At 43.2% G+C, this 18,574-nt stretch overlaps 1 protein-coding gene across 1 annotated transcript in view; it reads right to left on the bottom strand.

Moving 5' to 3' along the window:
• Positions 1-8,540: 8,540 nt before the first annotated feature.
• The window catches only part of LOC146864197 (granzyme A-like), a 59,237-nt gene continuing 49,203 nt past the window's right edge, over positions 8,541-18,574 (bottom strand). Inside the window, exon 5 of the mRNA XM_085631286.1 lies at positions 8,541-8,824. Within this exon, the coding sequence (XP_085487412.1) occupies positions 8,666-8,824 (159 nt within the window). The 3' untranslated portion in view covers positions 8,541-8,665. The remainder of the gene's footprint in view (positions 8,825-18,574) is intronic.

Raw genomic sequence — 18,574 nt, 5'->3', positions numbered from 1 at the left:
TACTCCTCAAAATGAATGCCCCTCAGCAAGACAGATATAAGGCAGCCAGAACCCATGAGAGGGCACTTGCCTGCACAACTTTCCAGTCGACCACACTGCTGTTGTCTCTGCTTCCTCTGGACCATGTCACGTACTGTGGAGAGGGCCCAGCCATTCACCCATGAGGAGAATGAGGCCTTGCTGGACTGCCTCCTCCCACTGTACACCAAGCTGTATGGGAGACCAGGGGAGCAGGTGAGTGCTGAGTCCACTACCTTTTACTATGCACCTGTTGTGTGACTGTCAATATTGTGTCCAGGTGGGACAGACATGCAATGTTGTTTGGAGTGGGTCCCGGGTGGGGACATGGTGATGTCTCTCATGCAGAGCATGATGTAGTTCATGTGTGCACTCCTCACTTGCATTGTGCTTACTGTGACTTTCACTGCATAGTGCATGACACATTCAACCTGGCAAATCCTTGGTGGCTTTTTTTCCTATTGTCCTGAGGTGATTCAGTGGTCCCCCCGGTGTGACAGGTGACTGTACCCACAGATGTGTATGAGTTGAGTAGACCTGTGGTGAGAGTGTCCAAATGATGTGTACGACCTCATGGACATTGATGTGTGTGAATGTTCCTTGTCATGTGGGTGAGTGTCTATGTGAAGTGTTGCACCACAGCTGCATGGAGGAGGCAACAGATCAACCCATCTGATGTGACAAGTAAGCCGTGCTGTGTGTCTGACTTGCAGAGCTAGCATGACACCTGTGACACCCTACTGGCAAGTGGCACATGTGCAGAGTGAGGGTTGTATCCGCTGTTGTCAATGACAGGCGAGTGATCTGTGCTTGGGTGTGTCTGTCTAGTATGCTGATGGTGCGTCAGTGGAGTGGGACATGTGACTGCTTGGCACTTGCTGGCCATCAGCCTGCTGTTGCATGTGCTGCACAGTGTGTGGCATGATCAGTGAGTGTGTCGCACCCCTCATGCCAACCTGTTGACTTTCAATGCCATGTAGTGCATTGTGGCTTGCACACAGGCCGATTTCTTATTGTGTATGATGTAATTCCTGTCTGCATCCTATGCCCTGTTCAACATTTCAATGATGTTCAAATGTGTGTCTTTGGGACATGGAGCAGGTGTATTGATGTTTTGTCACTTTGTCATCCTGACAGGTAACTGCCTATGAGAAGGATCTGGAACGACATCATCAGGGCCGTGAGATCTGAGGGGGAGCGTAGTCGGCAGCCACCACAGGTCCGCAAGAGGTGGCAGGACATCCGGTGCTGGACCCGGCGGATCACCCGGGTCCAGCTGGGGCTCGACAGTCCTTGCCCCCATGGCGGCTGCCGACGCCTGACCCCCCACATGAGACGGGTCCTGGAGGTGGTCTTCCCTGAGCTCGATAGGCAGTTACATGAGAGACTGCAGCAAGGAGGGGGTAGGTACATGGCTGTTTGTCGTGTTATGTGTCGCCAGCTTTTGGAAGTGCTCTGTAGCCTGGATACACTCCCAGAGTTTATATGTGCAGTGCATTTTCTGTTCCCCAATGTCACCTGGTGCTCTTTTTCATCCCTTCCCCTCCTTGACATGTGTCCCCTGGTCTGTGTGTAATCACATTTGCACATGGTCATCTAGGGTGCCAGTAAATATAAGTGCACATTGCTTTCTGCATCATGTGGGAGGGTGGTCTGTGACTTGTGTTGGTACCTTGCCTGTGCCATGACTTGTTCACTATGTTGGGAGTCCATATTTGTTGTCACTGATGATGATTCTCAACATAGGAGTGTCAGATTTCAACTGAACACCCTTGCAGCATGCATGACCAATGTTGTGGCCTCAAACATGATGTGCATGAGTGGGAGATATGCATAGTGCCATGACGGTTGAACATGGTACAGTCAGGACATTCCAGGACCACGGAGCAGTGTGCCCACTACAGTCCCCTGAGACACCCTGGCCTCCTAATCATGTGTGTCATCCAACACTGTGCACATTCTCTGTGGGTTCAGCATAGGTCTGCCTCTGTGGCATTGTTCCCTGGCCTAGTTCGTATTTTGCAAATGTGTGCTACATGTGTCCACTGGACAGGGATACACCATTTTGCTTGTGCATACTCACACTGGGCAGTGCCTGTGTGGCTATTCACAACAATCTGTTGATGGTTGTTTGTCACAAATATATGTTGCCAGCCCCACGAAGTGATGTTGTGTAAATGAAGCAATTTTTCCAGCACAGTTATTGTAACCCTGAATAAGAAGTGTCACTTCTTGATCTGTATCAATCACATTGACTCAGGTATGGGGTGGGGTGTGCGGGAGAGGCATACATGTGCAACCCTGATTTTTCATTGCCAGGTCTGACTTGTGTGTGAGACTTGGCTGTACAAAGAATCACCATGCAGTGCCCCTGTGATGCTGGCCAGTGCTTAATGTTCGTGCTTTGCAGCCTGTGTCAGTTTTTTAAAAACATGATTCCTGCTCATACATTTTTTGCACCTGTCTGTGGTTCAGATGCAACACAGTTTGCACTTTGTGTGCTGACATCTGTGTGTACATTCTGGCTTGTCATGAGGGTGTCCCCACAGTACAGCCAGGCTTTTTTTCAACCCAATTGCAGGCCCATTAGCTTATGCATTGTCCTGGGTGTGGACATGTGTGCCACTCAAGATGACAGGCAGTAGGTCATATGTGTAGCCAACTGTGTAATCAGGTGACGGATGGCCATGTGACAACTGACATAATTCAAGTTGTTACTCTAAAAAAATTGTACCTTGGCACACACAGCACTTGTCAGCAGTTCTTCATGTTTTAAATGTGGAGATTTGATGATTTGTGTTAAGAACACTGATGTGCCTGCATGAGAAAAGTCTCCCAAGGAAGTGCACACCAAACGACATTTCCACTTTCATGGAACACACTGGCACATTTTCAGAGAAGCCACTGTTAGAATTAAATGGTGTTGCAGATTCTCCATATACATGTTCCCACAGTGATCTTGATTTTGTGAGACTCCTTTGTTGTTGGTGATACAAATTAACGAGTCTCAAGACATCAAGACCTCCGTGGGCCCATGTATATGTACTTTCTGCAACACCATTTATTTCTAACAGTGGCGTCTTAGAAAAGGTGCCAGCTTCTTCAATGACAGTGTAAATGTACTTTTGTGTGCACTGCCTTGTGCGACATATTTCATGCAGGCACATGAGTGTTCTTTTCACGAAATGGCGAATTGGCACATTCAAAACATGTAGATTGTGTAAAGTATTGTGAGTCCCAAGGTAGCAACAATTTTTCGTTTTGTGTTCCAAAGTACTTACAGGTCTATGAGTGTGGTGACACCTTGAGTATTGAGGTGTGTTAGTTTACCTTGGGTGCACCACTACTGTTTCGCTCAGGGTAAACAAGAGGTGGCATGACTTCATTGTATTGCTGTGCTCACCGGTTCACAGACACTAGCTTCTCAGTGTATTTCTCATTCAAATTGTGGCCTTTTGTGTTCTTTTTTTCCTGGTGTCCAACTGGCATAGTGGGTCTACCAACTGGGCAGTACAGGGCTTACATATGTGTGGAGTAATCTAGCTGTTACTCATGATGCATTGCCTGATATGCACAGTGACCAATTGTTCTTGTGCTCATGTGTCAGATGTATACAGGTGACTGATGCATTTCGGTTTCTTCTCCTTGCCCACAGCATCATCATCCGCAACAGAGGGAGACACCTGCATGGACCTGGAGGAGGGACCCAGCGACAGTGCCACCAGTGCTGTGGAGTCAGAAAGACCCAGTGGCATGGAGGGCGAGGGAAGTCAGTCGGAGGACCTGTCTGGAGGCGAGAGCAGCTACGACGCCGACGGTTCCGAGGCTGACCTCCTTGAGGAGGCGGAGGCTGCAACACCAACTGGCAGCATCCCTACATCTGTCCCCACCTCATCCATTACCATCTCCGCCCTCCCAGTTTCTCCCATCCCTTCTGTCCGTGCAGAGGCCCACCATGTCTCCTTCGGCCCAGGCACTGCACCCCCTGCCCCTGTCACCCCTGCTGCCCTCAGTGAAGAGTCTGTGGACATACTGCGGCAGTTGCAGATTGGGCAGGCATCGGTGCTGAATGTCCTCCATGGACACACTAAACTGCTCACACAGATGGTGTCGTTCATGGAGGGCATGTCAGCAACGATGTCTGACCAACGCAGTTTTCTGCGGTCCATGGACTCTTCCCTGATGGCAGCAGTTTCTCTCCTGCCGCGCTCCGTCCCCCCCTCTACCCCGGACCCATCCACACTTCCCTCTCCCATGCCTGCCCAACACACACCCAGACAGTCACAGGCACGCACCCCACCAGATACATCCAGCACACCCCCAAGTAAGGCACAGCGCACACCTCCTGGCACGCACACTCAGGGGGATGCAGGCACACCCACAGGGTCTGGGGGCAGATGACATACACGCAGCCACAGTCGCAGTCCGCAGTCCTCACAACCCTTTTCCTCCAAGACCACTCCCCTTAGCTCCCCTGCCAAACTCTCACCCAAGGAGATCTATATGGGTGGGCTGGACCTCGCCCCCACTGAGCAACCACCCCACAAGCGGGCGAGCAAGTCCCCGGGCACGGGAGTTGATTCCCCCACCATGTCCACCCACTCCCCCAAGAGCGCTGCACCAAATCCCTCGCCCACCAAACCCTCCGTTGGCCCTGGGGTATCTTCAGGTGCAGGGGTTAGGATGGACGTCCTAGCAGCAGTGTGCAGCGCCGAGCTCACCTCCAACTTTGACGCTGCCCCACCCCCTGTGGTGGAGACGTCCACCCCTGCACCCACCACACCTACCCATCCCCCTCATGTCCCTGCGGTGCCTGGTACTGCCACAGATGATGCCCCCCCGGTCGACAAACCTTGAGGTTCCTTTGTGCAGGCAAGGTAGGGGTGGACGCAGTCCCCTACGTCCACCCTTGGACTTGAGAAATGGACTGGCCATTGGCCTTTGTACATAGTCTCTTTATAATTATTTTTTTTTGGTGCTGAATAAAGCCTTTTCTTTTACTTTCAACACTATTGCATTTCAGGTACTTGATGTTGGTGATGAGGCTCCTGGAGTTGGTGTTCTGGTAATGTGTTAGGGTTCTGAGAAATGTTTTTGTATGATGGTCATGAGGTGGACCATGGTATCTGTGTGCCATCACAAAGTCTCTGCAAAGAATCATTGGTAGTGTGTGTTCATTTTGTTTGGAGACATTGTCCCAAGGAGTGTTCCTTCCTCTGTGGCACCTGATATCTTCCCTGCAAACAGTTGCAAAATTGTTGTGCTGACCTGTGTCAACATTTCCTTTGTTGGTGAGGGATACCTTCAACAATGGCCATGCCTGCTCACCGATGTCTCCTGCTGAATCGTCTATAACATCCTTGCTAGTCACTGTACTTGTGTTTTGGGCATGTAGGAATGCCTTCAGGGACAAATTGGCCATTTTCAGCACTATGCATGTGTGTAATCATGGCCTACCACACAAATGGTACTTGTTATACTGGGTATTTGGGCACCTGACTCACAATTGTGGGCATTGTATCTAGTGGAATAGAACCCTATTCCTTCCATGAGAGACAACATCTTGGTGGCTGGAACAGCACCTGAACATTCCTAACACTCCTGGGATGTGCGTGACAGTGTGTGTTCCCTTTGGCTATCTCAGTTTTGTATGCAGTTACATGACTATACAGTCTGTTGGCATGAAATCAGGGTGTGTATTGTGCTGCATCCGCCATGGGTGGGTATGCATGTGTTATATGTCCTCACACCTACATGTGGTGTGTCATGCAGTGTGTGAAAGACATCCATCCTCCTGGGAGTGGGACACTGCTGTCAGTGATGTGTTGTAATAGCACTAAAATCATAGTCCAAAGTTAGAGATGCGTCCATACTACCATGTAGGTGTGGTCATCTGATAATGATGTACACCCCCATATCTCTGTCCACTGCTGGGAGTCCTCTGCACCCACCCCTCATACCTCTGTCCACTGCTGGGAGTCCTCTGCACCCACCCCTCTTATTGCAGGCCACTGCTGGGAGTCATATGCACCCACCCCTCATATGTCTGGACACTGCTGGGAGTCCTCTGCACCCACCCCTCTTATTGCAGGCCACTGCTGGGAGTCATATGCACCCACCCCTCATATGTCTGGACACTGCTGGGAGTCCTCTGCACCCACCCATGCACCCCCTTGGAGCAGTACACTGCTGGCCTGGACCTACACACACCCCAATATGAAGATAACATGCTGGGCCAGTCCTCTAAGCCCACATTCCTGGCATGTGTACGCCTCGTATCCCAAATGTACTGGTGCCGTAACGGAGTACGTGTAACACGCACTGTACCCACGCATTCATTGCGTGTGTACGGTCCGTATCACAGTTCTACTGTGCCGTAGGGGTACATGTGGTACGCACCGTACCCATGCATTCATTTCGTGTGTACAGTCCGTATCACTGTTCTACTGTGCCGTAGGGGTACGTGTGGTACGCACCGTACCCACGCATTTATTGCGTGTGTACAGTCCGTATCACTGTTCTACTGTGCTGAAGGGGTACGTGTGGTATGCACCGTACCCACGCATTCATTGAGTGTGTACGGTCCGTATAACTGTTCTAATGGTGCCGTAGGGGTATGTGTGGTACGCACCGTACCCACGCATTCATTCCATTTGTACGGTCCGTATCACTGTTCTAATGGTGCCGTAGGGGTATGCGTGAATCGCACCATACACGTCCACTTCCGTTGTTGCGGTACGCAGGGGTTGCTGGACACGCCCCCCCAAGTGACCAGACCCTGGTGGTAATGTATGGCCTCCATATTATAGGTTTGGCTTTGAGTATGGGGTATGTTTCCTGCCCCTCACCCCCACCCTGGCCCTTGGGTGTTGTTCTAACCTTCTGCGGCGTGTGCTGCGGTTGCGGTGCACCAGGTCGCAGGCCAAGAGGACCGGGATGGCACGTACGACGGGGTTCATGGCATGTACATCGCGTACTGGGGCTCCGTTGCATAGCGGTTCCAGCTGTGTTTGACTCCCGTAAAAAAGAGCCGTACAGAGTGACGTAGGGACGAATCGTACTTGCTGGGCAGGAAACCGCTGCCTGAATACGTCCGGACGTCGCGTACAAGCTGTTCCGGATCAGAATTGTAGGTTTTTTTGACCCATAAGGGGTTTGTACGAACGTACGGAAATAGGCTTTCTGTACGAATCGTACTTCCTAGGTTGTACGTAAAGTTTACCGGGTACGAGTCGTACGGGGAAAACGCTCCGTACAACGATTCGTACAGCCTTTTTCCAGGATTGGAATCGGCCCCCTTGTGGGAAGTTCAAGACTTTATCTATGCTCACAAAATCTTGCTCTTTTCTAGAATGGACTCTTCATGGTTTCTCAATAGGGTAGGTTAGGATTGTTAGCTAGTTTAGTGACAGTTTCCATTATGGAACACTCTGTTTGATTTATGCTGTCACTAACCAATCTTTTTATAGATAATTCCATAATTTGGACTAATTTGAATAAAGGTGACGAAAACATACTAACTCCTTAAAGATAAATAAATGTTTTGGAAGCCTATTCAACTTCACGTCATTGACTGAAAATAAGGAATAAGACAGTTGATGATATTCATGACCTGAACTTCTGTTTTAGCTCCATTCGGAACACAGTGGCAAAGGTCCATCCGACCTGTGAAGCACCTCAGGATTTTGACGGTCGCAGCTGTAAGTTGCGGTGTTTGATTTGAAACCTGATTTTTACCAACCATTGGGCGCTAGCAGGTGCATTCCTAGATTTACTTACACAAGTAAGTCTGGGAATACGCCAAAATGCTCGGCCTTTCCAGGTGAGGCGTAACTAGGAGAATTTTTTTTATTTATCCTTGTCTTTTCATCTTACTACATGTGCTGCATTCTGCAGCACATATAGAAAGAGGGAAAAGCCTCAGAAGATTGTTTTTGTGCAGGAATCTGTGCAGGAATATGTGCATTCCTTCACAAAAACAATCCTGCCGGCAATGCAGGGGCCCTTGCATGATGGTGCAAGAGTGCCTGCATTGGCGCTAGGTTGCACTCAGTGCGGCAGCGCAGGGAGACAGCCGAAATGCACAATATCTTAGTAGATTTAATGCATTCCTCCACCCTGCCTGTTTGTTTATGGCACAAAAAGAAAGGATCTTTGTGTTACGACACATGCTAACCTATATCTGTGTTTTGAAAGTGACTTACCCTATAATGCTTTACATGTGTCTGCAACAAGTTACAAACTGCAGGTTGTTGCATTTATTTTCAACATACCAACAACTAAATAATGTCTTAAAAAAAGAGAGGTAAGACAGTTAGAATTTAAATTACAGCTGTGGAGAAGGTGATCGTGTGGTATAGCATGTACTATAATGAATAAAACACCTCATGTCAGACTTAAAAAGGGCATTGTAAGTGACATCAGAGTTACATTATCTTATAAAAAGAAATTTTCATTTGACCTTGCTCATCCATATTACCTCATAACCCCTCAACAACTTGCATAAGATACTTTATCCCACATTTTAGCCAAACATGCCTTTTATTTAGTTTTAGAAATCATGTACATAATATGAATTTATTGATTTAACCTTAGATGCACACTGAACAATTTATATCTTAGCACTAAACAAAACAAAAATGTAATATCACAAATCTCCTCCCGTCATTTTCCTTATCCATTTCAGATAGCTATTTGTGAGAAGTGTGTACACACCAGGCTTCCCAACAAGGCCACACTTTGAATGGCCAAATGAGGTGATGCCTCGGAGTTTTCTATTGCAGATCAGTGGGCCGCCGGAGTCTCCCTAGGAAGAAAAATGCACAGTGCTGAAGTATGTAGAAAGACTTGGTAACATTCAGAAAGACTATATTTTCTTTAAGCCATCCATTTGTCAACATTTGGAATTGCTTGACATGGACAATGGGAAATTACTCAAATTAATTAACTGGGTTTTGATGGAATGACTGAAGAGAAGAAGCTTGGCAATCCATGAAAAAATACTAGAGAGCATGGATCTCGCACACTACAAAATTGCCTCTGCACCTAATCCATTTCAGCACTGGTGCATATGTCCGAAATACATTAGCAGGTTAATACCTTTAACAGAGAGTAGAGCTCTAGACTGACGTGACATTTTCGAAAAGGGACATGGAGGCTGAGTCCAGGACACCACAAATTAGAAACACAAATTCATTCTTTCAAAGGCATTGTTACCTTCAAGGAACCAGCACCATGTCTTGCTATAAATATATTGCAGAATTTTGTGTTTGCCATGAATCCAGTGTAGACTAAAAACTATTTTCTACACACTTTAAAAAAACACCCTGCCAAAGCCAAAAAGTCTTGCTTTTTTTGCCCTAGGGAAAGAGTGAAATAGTTGCTTGACTCTGTGTTGGTTGACCCCATCTGTCCTAGAAACAAAGGGCCTCATTTACCACATTTTGGCACAGGACAGCTCTGGAAGGCATCTTGCTGTGCTGTCCAGCGTCAAAATGAAAGTGCAGGGATGCACTGTATTAATGAAATAATGTGCATTCTTGTCTTTTCTGTCTGAGCTGGTGAACAAATTGGGGCCTAGCGCCAATGCAGGTACCCTTGCACCATGGTGCAAGGGTGTCTTTGTTATTGGCAAATTGTTTTTGCGCAGGAAGGGACACCTTCAGCACACATAGAAAGAAGAAAAAAGAGGAGAAATAAAGATATTCCTCCTCGTTATGCCTCCCTGGGGAGGTGTTCAGTTTTGATGCATTTCCAGGTTTACAGACCCTTGTAAAGATGGGAATGTGTCAAAACCTATGGGTGTTTTGCTAGGGGAAAACCCACCACAACACCCATGGAACGCCTTCTTGATGTAAAGTATGCCTGACTCCATATCTATGAGGCCATGCTAAGCCATGCGGGGTGGCTTTGCGTTGCCTCATAGATATGATTGATTATAAAAAGTGACACTCCAGCGGTGCAGGCCTCTTGTAAATGAGGCCCAAAGTCCCGCTATGAAGTAACACATTTGGCTCAACAATATGGAAGCTAGGAGCAGTGGTTCTTTGCTAAACAAATTGAATCAAGAAAATTAAGCTGTACCATGGACGATAAGAATATTATGAAAGGAGCCAGAAGATGAAGTGCACATTATAATTTGTGAACATTTACACAACATTGCACATCATACAAAAGCAAAGAGCAGTGGACCATACACACGTGGCAGCACCTTTACCGTAGATCACCTATACAATAAAAATGATGAAAAGCGTGCTAAAAATCCAAAAGGACCCCCTGCCCAAGAGCACCTCTCCACTAAAGGGGATACAATACAAACAACCACAGATATGGTTTAAGCACCGCAAATCATCAACAGCAAAGAAATCAGAGTCTGTGATCATACAGAAAAAATAAGAGTAAATTAAATTCTTGACATTTCATTCTTGTTTTTATTATTTCATTTTAATCAATAATGGTGTTGCTTTTCTTCATCAGCCGACGCGTTTCGTCCTGTTGACTTAGGACTTCTTCAGGGCAAGATAGTGGCACACCGACCACCCTTGATTTCAAATACTTGTACATCCATATGTCCGCAATAATTTTTTTGCGTAAATTCTATTATTAACCAATGGTTTCTATGATGGATATTTGCCATAAAATTCCCAGATACATAAAGATGTCCAATACGTATCTATGATGGCACTTAACTATCCTTAGACAAAAATGGCTTGATAGCCAAATTTTCACTGCAATGTATGTCAAAAAATCCAATAGGAAAATTTGGCAGCGATGAGACAAGTAGTGTCCAATTCGACTTATACTCAATAGAGGCACCGTCTCCCATCCGATTCTTTGATGACTCGGACGGGAGATGGTGCCTCTATTGAGTATAAGTTGAATACATTTAATATGAGATACTGCACTGCAAAATAACCCACAAAGCTCAATTTCAAGAGCTGCAGAAGTCTTTGCCGAGTCACACCAACCACCCATTGTCCAGTCTTTTCCCTCATCCTCCTTCATACTTGAGATGAAATTTCACAAGTCAATTTAGTTTTTATTTCATCTTAAGTGCATTGGTTCATTCACTGCTCTTGCAAATTTGAAATAAAACAAGGAAGAGTCTTTACATTAATGGATCTTTACATTATTACCACGATCTGTTTTAGGGGGCAGATTCACAAGAAACTCACGCATCTGTACAGAAGCATCAGTTAACCTGTGCCTCCATGCCAAACCCATGCTCCACCATGGCTGTGCCCATTTGCAATACAGTGCACCATGGCGCAAGGATTGACAGATCCATCAGAAATTCTGACGCATCTGTTGGCGCAAAAGTCATGCATTGCTGGAGTTGTGTCGTAAGCACAACACAGCTCCAGCTGTTCTTTGGGAGGCCTTCTCCCAATACACTGCGTTACTCCTTATACCTGCTCCAAGCAGGTGTGGTGTTTTAAAGCAGTGGCATCCTAAAAATGGCTCCGGGAAATCTTGTAGATTTCACTGCGTCACTTCTACGAGGCTTTTCTGCATGGGAACGTCCAACCTGCATATATTATACCTGATGCAGGGCTTTACAAGGTGACGCATCTTCCTAGATGCGTCACGGTGTAAATGGGCTGCGACGTGTCGCATTGTTTACACTGCTGTTGCATCACAAAAAGTGACGCAATTGTGGCGCAAAAGTGTCGCAAGGGGCTTGTAATTCTGCCCTTGAGTGTTTTAGACTTTCTAGTGCCTCGACACCCTTTGGAGTCGCAGGAGCGCTTTAGAAATACAATTTTAGGGGGCGTGGCTTGGACGTCGTCGAGACATGGCGGTTCAGGAGTGAGCTCCGCTCTGACGCGGAGCTTCGGTGCATCAAAGAAGCCTCGCCGAGCAGCTCATTCCCAGTCTACGAAGCGGTCCTGACACAGTGATGTGGTGGTGAGTTGCGGGGCCACATTTTGCCACTCCTCGCATTGTTTATGAGCCCGGGAGCTGCGGCGGTGATTTCTCCCCCAGCCAGACGCGAGCGCCCGCCATTTTGAATGGCGGTGCTCGTGTTCAGTTTATAACCCAATTCTCATCTCGGCTGGGCTCTTCTGGTGATTTTCAATACAGCAACACCCTTGAAAATTCTCCAGCCTGTAAATGACACAACATGTGAAGCTTTTGCTCTCATTTAATGGTGTCATTTTAATGGAATGTAACATGTTGACTTCTCCTCAATGTATACTACAATGGTTCTCTGATAGAAAGCTCAAGCTGTACTATTTGCGATGTTTTTGGAGGTTGCAACAATAACAACTTTTTTATCATCACATGATAATTAATTACAATGGAGATTTTCTTCTTTTTTGGGGTGTTTTCTTGTATTTTTTCTTCACTGAATAGTATCTTCCACTTATACTCCTTTCTCCACTAATTTATGGGACGTATTCGACCAACGCTACCTATCACTCACCGTTCTTTTCAACAAGCAAAAATGGCAAGCGACTCTCACGTTACTAAACCCTCCTCTTCAGGCGCTAAACCCAAAAGGCACAAAAATGACCCACCTTCTCCTATTCTCTCCTCACAGAATCCAGTTCTGGACTCTATATTGGATGAGGTACGTGGTCTTCAACCTTTTATGTCCACTACCAATGAAAAATTAAAGCAAATAGAAGAAAGATGGATTGTTATGGAGGGAAAGGTCATGGAACTTGAGCAAAGGGCGAGTGACCTTCAAGATGTCTCCACAAAAATTCCGATATTAGAACAAGAGATTCACAAGTTGAAATTACACACTGAAGACCTTGAAAATCATAATCGAAGAAATCATCTACGTTTGTATGGTCTTCCGGAAAATATTGAAGGTCCAGGCATGGTATCATTTCTACAGAAGCTCCTTCCAGAACTTTTAGAGCTGCCATCATCTTCACCCCTTTAAATACAAAGAGCACACCGTCTAGGTCGCCTTCATCCTAATTCAAGCAAGCCACATGGAATTATAATGCTGTTCTTGGAATTCACTGAACTTATACATGTCCTGAAGGCAGTAAAGCTCAAACGTCGTCTTATTTGGTCAGGCCATAATATTTTCATCTCCCAGGATGTCTCCAATGCCACAAATGCTTGACACAAAGAATTCCTTGCTCTCCGTCCTCAGATGAGACAACTGAACATCCAATATGGCATTCTCCATCCGTGTATTAGCAAGATTACACATGAAGGACACTCTTGTTCTTTTGATGATCCAGATAAACTTAAACTCTTTCTTAACAACATCTCCTCGCGTGGCATGTATACTAATATTTACCTATCCTTTAAATACAGAATCATTAATGTTGTTGTAAAAGTTCTTACATTTGACGTTCTTTGAATATTTGTTTCTTGCTTCTTAGGAGGCTTCCGTTTTACCTATTTATTTCACCATTGTTCGTGTCCTTCGACGTCACTATGCTCTTCTCATTCCGACTATTCCTTTCTTTACAGGTCTGGATTTTACTCCTTGATCTGTTTACTTTTTCCACTTCTCTGTTTCTCCCCTATTCTCTTTTTCTCTTTCCTTTCTCTTTTCTGTTGTTTCACTTTCCTGGTTCTTTCTTATTACAATTGTATTACCTTTTGTACTGTCTTTCCTTCATCACATATTAAATGTTGTCTTTCTTTTTCCTTTTTTGTTGGTCTTGCAGCTTATTGTTCCTGTTTCCATATGTCCCCCCTAACCCTTCATCATGTTTAACCTTGTTTCGTGGAATATACGTGGTCTAGGATATCCTGTCAAGCGTCAAAAGGTATTGTCTCATTTAGCCAAACTTAACTCCCATGTTGCCTTTTTTACAGGAAACTCATTGTAATGATGCGGAATCTCTTAAACTTAAACGCCAATGGGTCAATGAAATTGTTTTTTCTCCTGCAAATGATCGTCATGGTGGTGTTGCTATTTTATTTCATAAATCCATTAATGCCCAAATAATATCATCTGTATGTGACCTTTCTTAACATTTATGGTCCTGTCAAACCTGACCCACAATTTTGGCACTGTATTAAACTTTCATTAAACTTCTCGTCCTTTGTATGATATGTGGAAAACATGTAATTCAGACACTTCCGAATTTACTTTTTTTTCATCTGTTCACCATTCTATGTCCCGTATTGATTATATTTTGATGACCAAGTCATTACTACCCTGTCTCCAATCCTCTGAAATTGGATCTATTTTTATTTCTGATCATGCTCCAGTATATGCCTCTATTGATATGTCTCTCACTACTTGCAAACAAGGTTGCTGGCATTTTAACAATCACCTTCTCTCAGATCATACCTTTTTAACAGAAGTGACCTCTTTAATCAATACATTTTTTCTTTTTAATAACCCTTTAGACACCTCAATACATAACAGCTCTGATGCTTTTAAGGCATCATTTAGAGCTTTCACTATTGCCTACTCTTCTAAGAAGAAGAAATTACTGAATGCTAATTATAAAGAAACCGCGCAACAAATTAAAAATCTGGAGCATAATTATTTTTCATCTAAATCTTCCCCCACGTTACAAGATTTGATTAATGCCAAATCTACTTTGAATAAAATTGCCACTGTGGATGCCTGTAATATTCTTCTTAAGATTAAATCAAAATTTCATGGGGGTCAAAATAAAGCAGGGAAAATGTTAGCAAATTATTTAAAAATTAAATCTGAACGTAAAAATATTGGGCCTATTCACTCAGAAACAACCAATAAACTCATTTGATCTGATTCTGACATTATAGACACATTTCAGTCCTATTATAATCTTTTATACACAGAAAATATCAAGCCTTCTGAAGGGGATTTTGAATCTTTTTTTCCAAGGTGTTCCCAAACCTAAATCTCTCCCTGATACCGTTTTGCCGCTTGAAAATGATATATCTCTTCAAGAGATAATTGATGCTTTTAAATCATTGAAAAAAGCCAAAGCGCCAGGTCCAGATGGCTCCTCAGTTGAGTTATTTTTAGCTTTTCCTCAATTTTTGCCCCCAATCTATTAGAACGTTTCAATTCATTCCTCTCTAATTCTAAAGCCTGTGGCTCTTTTCTAGAAGCCCTTAATATTGTAATTCCCAAACCAGATAAATATTCTTCCTTTTGCAAAACCTTTCGACCCATATCACTAATCAATTATGATTGTAAAGTTTTTGCAAAGATTTTGGCTTCCTGATTGGAGAAGATTATTCCTATTCTCGTTAAACCAGACCATGCTGGTTTTGTCAAAGGTCGACTGGCCTCCAACAATGCCAGAATGTTCTCCAATATTCTAGCCCTTGGAAGGAAGTTCTCCTCTCCTCTAGCTGCCCTAGCTATCATTAGATGCTGAAAAGGCTTTTGGCCGAATTAATTGGGATTCACACTCTGCAATGGTTTGGTTTTGGTCCACAGTTTATTTCATATGTCAAACTGCTTTATACTGCCCAAAGCACATGTGTATTTGTTAATGGTCTCTTTTCCTCATATTTTCACCTTCAAAGAGGCACACAACAGGGATGTCCCCTTTCCCCATTACTTTTTCTCCTATGCTCAGAGCCATTTCTTGAATGAATCAGACACAATCCCAAGATTACTGGTTTTACACTTAACTCCCATCAAATTAAACTTTTTGCTTACACAGATGATATCCTTATTTACATGTCCAACCTTAGTACCTCACTTCCTCCCTTTTTACAAGAGATTACACTTTTCTCTACTGTTTCGGTGTACAAATTAAATTTCTCCAAGACTGGAATTTTACCTTTAAATTCAATATGTTATCGTTATATGATTGATTCATCCAATTTTACTTTGTGTCCCCAAACGATTAAATATTTAGGTACATGGTTTTCCTCAAACATTCCTAACACTTTATCTTATAATTTTACAACTTTAAAACTCAAATTTACTAATTTATCTTCCTGATCCCCATTATTCTTGTCCTGGTGGGGCAGATTGGATACGATTAAAATGATGATTGACCCCAGATACTATTCACACTTTCCATGTTACCTTTTAAAATCCCTAATTATTACTTTACACAGATTCATTCTATATGTACTAAATGTTTATGGAATAATAAATGTGCTTGTATTGCCCTCTCTAAATTGATTCGCCCTAAATCAGAAGGTGGTGTTCGATTTCTTGATTTTAGGCTATACCACAATGCTTTTTTGATCCGTCAATTCTATACTATGTCTAAAGATTATCAAGATTTACTTATGCCATCTTGGGTTACTGTTGAATGTTCAATGCTAAATGATTTTTCTTTTCAGGATGTTATGTTCATGACCAATTGTACCTTTATTTCCGAATATCCGATTTTGAAATATTCTCACTATCTAATACACACACTTTTTTCAAAAATGTCAACACATACCAATCTTTTTTATCTTCTTCTTTATGGTTTAATAAATATATTAAATTCCGTCACAAATCATTTTACTACAAACATTGGAGAGAGAAGGGCGTTTTTATGTTAATCAATTGTTAGCTAACAAATCTATTTTGCCCTTTCATCAATTACAAGAGAAATTTAATCTCCCCGATTCATATATTCAACAATATAACATATTATCACCTGCTCTCCAAACCACTTTACAAAAATGTATCTCTAATCCAATTCCTGTTTCATGTACACCTGATACACCCCTATATCAAATTCCGTCTGATACAATTCCAAGTTCTTCTTTTATATATGAAACCTTATCTACTAGCACTCAGATTAAATCTACTATTGAATTAGCCTGGGAACAGGATTTATTCCATTCGCTTTCCATTCCTCAATGGGATCGACTGTGGCAGAAGATATTCAAAACTTCCAAAGCCGCCAATATTACACAATCCCTATATTTTATTTATAATAGAGTTGTTATTACTTCCCTCTTTCTTCATAAAATTAACCAATCTATATCATCATTATGTTGGTCCTGTCTCTCTGCTGAAGGATCATTGATACATTTACTATATTACTGTCCCAAGGTTTATGATTTTTGGAAAGCTATTTGGTCGAAATGTCTTTAGATTTTTTCTTGTGCGGTTCCTTTTGCTATTCATAATATATTTTTAGGTACTACAGCTGCTGATTTTGACCAACTTACTTCAAAAACTATTTTATTTGATCTTTTTATTGCTGTTGATTTTAAAGTTATATTAATATGTTGGAAAGACAATTCGAAATTATCGTTTGTGCTTTGGTGGAATTTAATTTGTGATGAACATAGAATTGCTTTTCTATCTCACTCATCCATTCATCTAAAGATTAAATCTGATTTACTATGGTTACCTTTTACTGCATTTCTGTCATCAAAGTCATCTCTCCTATAATATCCTTTCTCTTTACTTTTCCCTCTCTCTTTTTCTTCTTCCTCTCTTTTCCCTTCTCTCTATTCTTTTTTCTTCACTCTTTCTCACTCCTTTTCCTTTTCCCAAAAACTTTTTGACATTTATATAATTTATCTTCTTCCAATTTCTGCTAAAACACAGTATTTTAGTATATAGCTCAATGTTGGTATCCTTACGCCTTTTATATTTGTATATGTTTGGAGTTTTTATTATAATGTTGGCAATTTTATGTATTTCTCCATAATTCTTGTTTTCAATAGATTGTATTATTGTATGGTACTTCTGGTTATATTTTTTCTGAGAGTTGTAATATATCTCTTTAATTCTGTGTTATTTCTCTCAAATAAAAATTATTACTAAAAAAAAAAGAAATACAATTTCATTCATTAATTCAATACAAGTATGTTTGAATAAGATCTGCCTGTGAAACTCTTCACTGGGTAGCTCACATTTCATTGAGTGTGTCACTACTTGAAGAAGACTTTGAAGAATTTACCTTTGCTTGAATGGGGATTCGATGTCATTGGGACAGAAGGGTGTCAAAGGGCTGGAACGGCAACAGCGCCACCCTATACTGTATTCAAGTAAATAGGGTTTGGACCAACGATTAACCTGTCAAAACATATTGATTGCACCACAGCCTGGCCAGGAGTCCTGAATCCTTCGGAATAAACAAGCAAGGCAGATGATGAAATGAGAAGAGGGCAGGTGAAGGAATAGAGGTGGGGTGGTGGCAGGGATTCAGCAACTAGACACTTGGCACAGGGCAGAGAAGGAGGCTAGCCAGGGACCGTGGTGAGAACAGGAGAAGGTCCATGAAGCCTGATGGCTCGGAGGCCAAGGGTTTGTGACTTGATTTAGAACTCGAGACTTGATTGAAGTCTGATGCTTGTTCTACTTGTAAAAAAAAAACTTACTTTTTGGTTTCATACCTAGGTCAGAGAATACAGGGAGGTACCTAGTCACCTTTGAAATCATCGTTTTAGGCTCCACAGCACGTTTCTAAACTTTCGGCCCTGAAGAGGTCCCAGTGTTTAGGGACTAAATCAGTTGGCTGTGTCCTTTTCCCTGCTTTTCAAATGCAAGAAATAAAATAAAATATGAATTTTCAGAAAAAGCTGAGGGGCTTATTTATGAGCCCTTGCATCACTTTTGCGCCGCTGGTGAGCCACTTTTTGCGACACACCAGCAGCGTAAAAAATGAGCCTTGTTGCACCATATTTACAAAGTGACGCATCTAGGTAGATGCTTCACTTTGTA

This window comes from Triturus cristatus, chromosome 2_1, assembly GCF_964204655.1.
Source record: "Triturus cristatus chromosome 2_1, aTriCri1.1, whole genome shotgun sequence".
Classification (NCBI taxonomy): Eukaryota; Metazoa; Chordata; class Amphibia; order Caudata; family Salamandridae; genus Triturus; species Triturus cristatus.
Note: the sequence above shows the minus strand (reverse complement) of the source record. Positions and strands in the feature narration are given on the sequence as shown.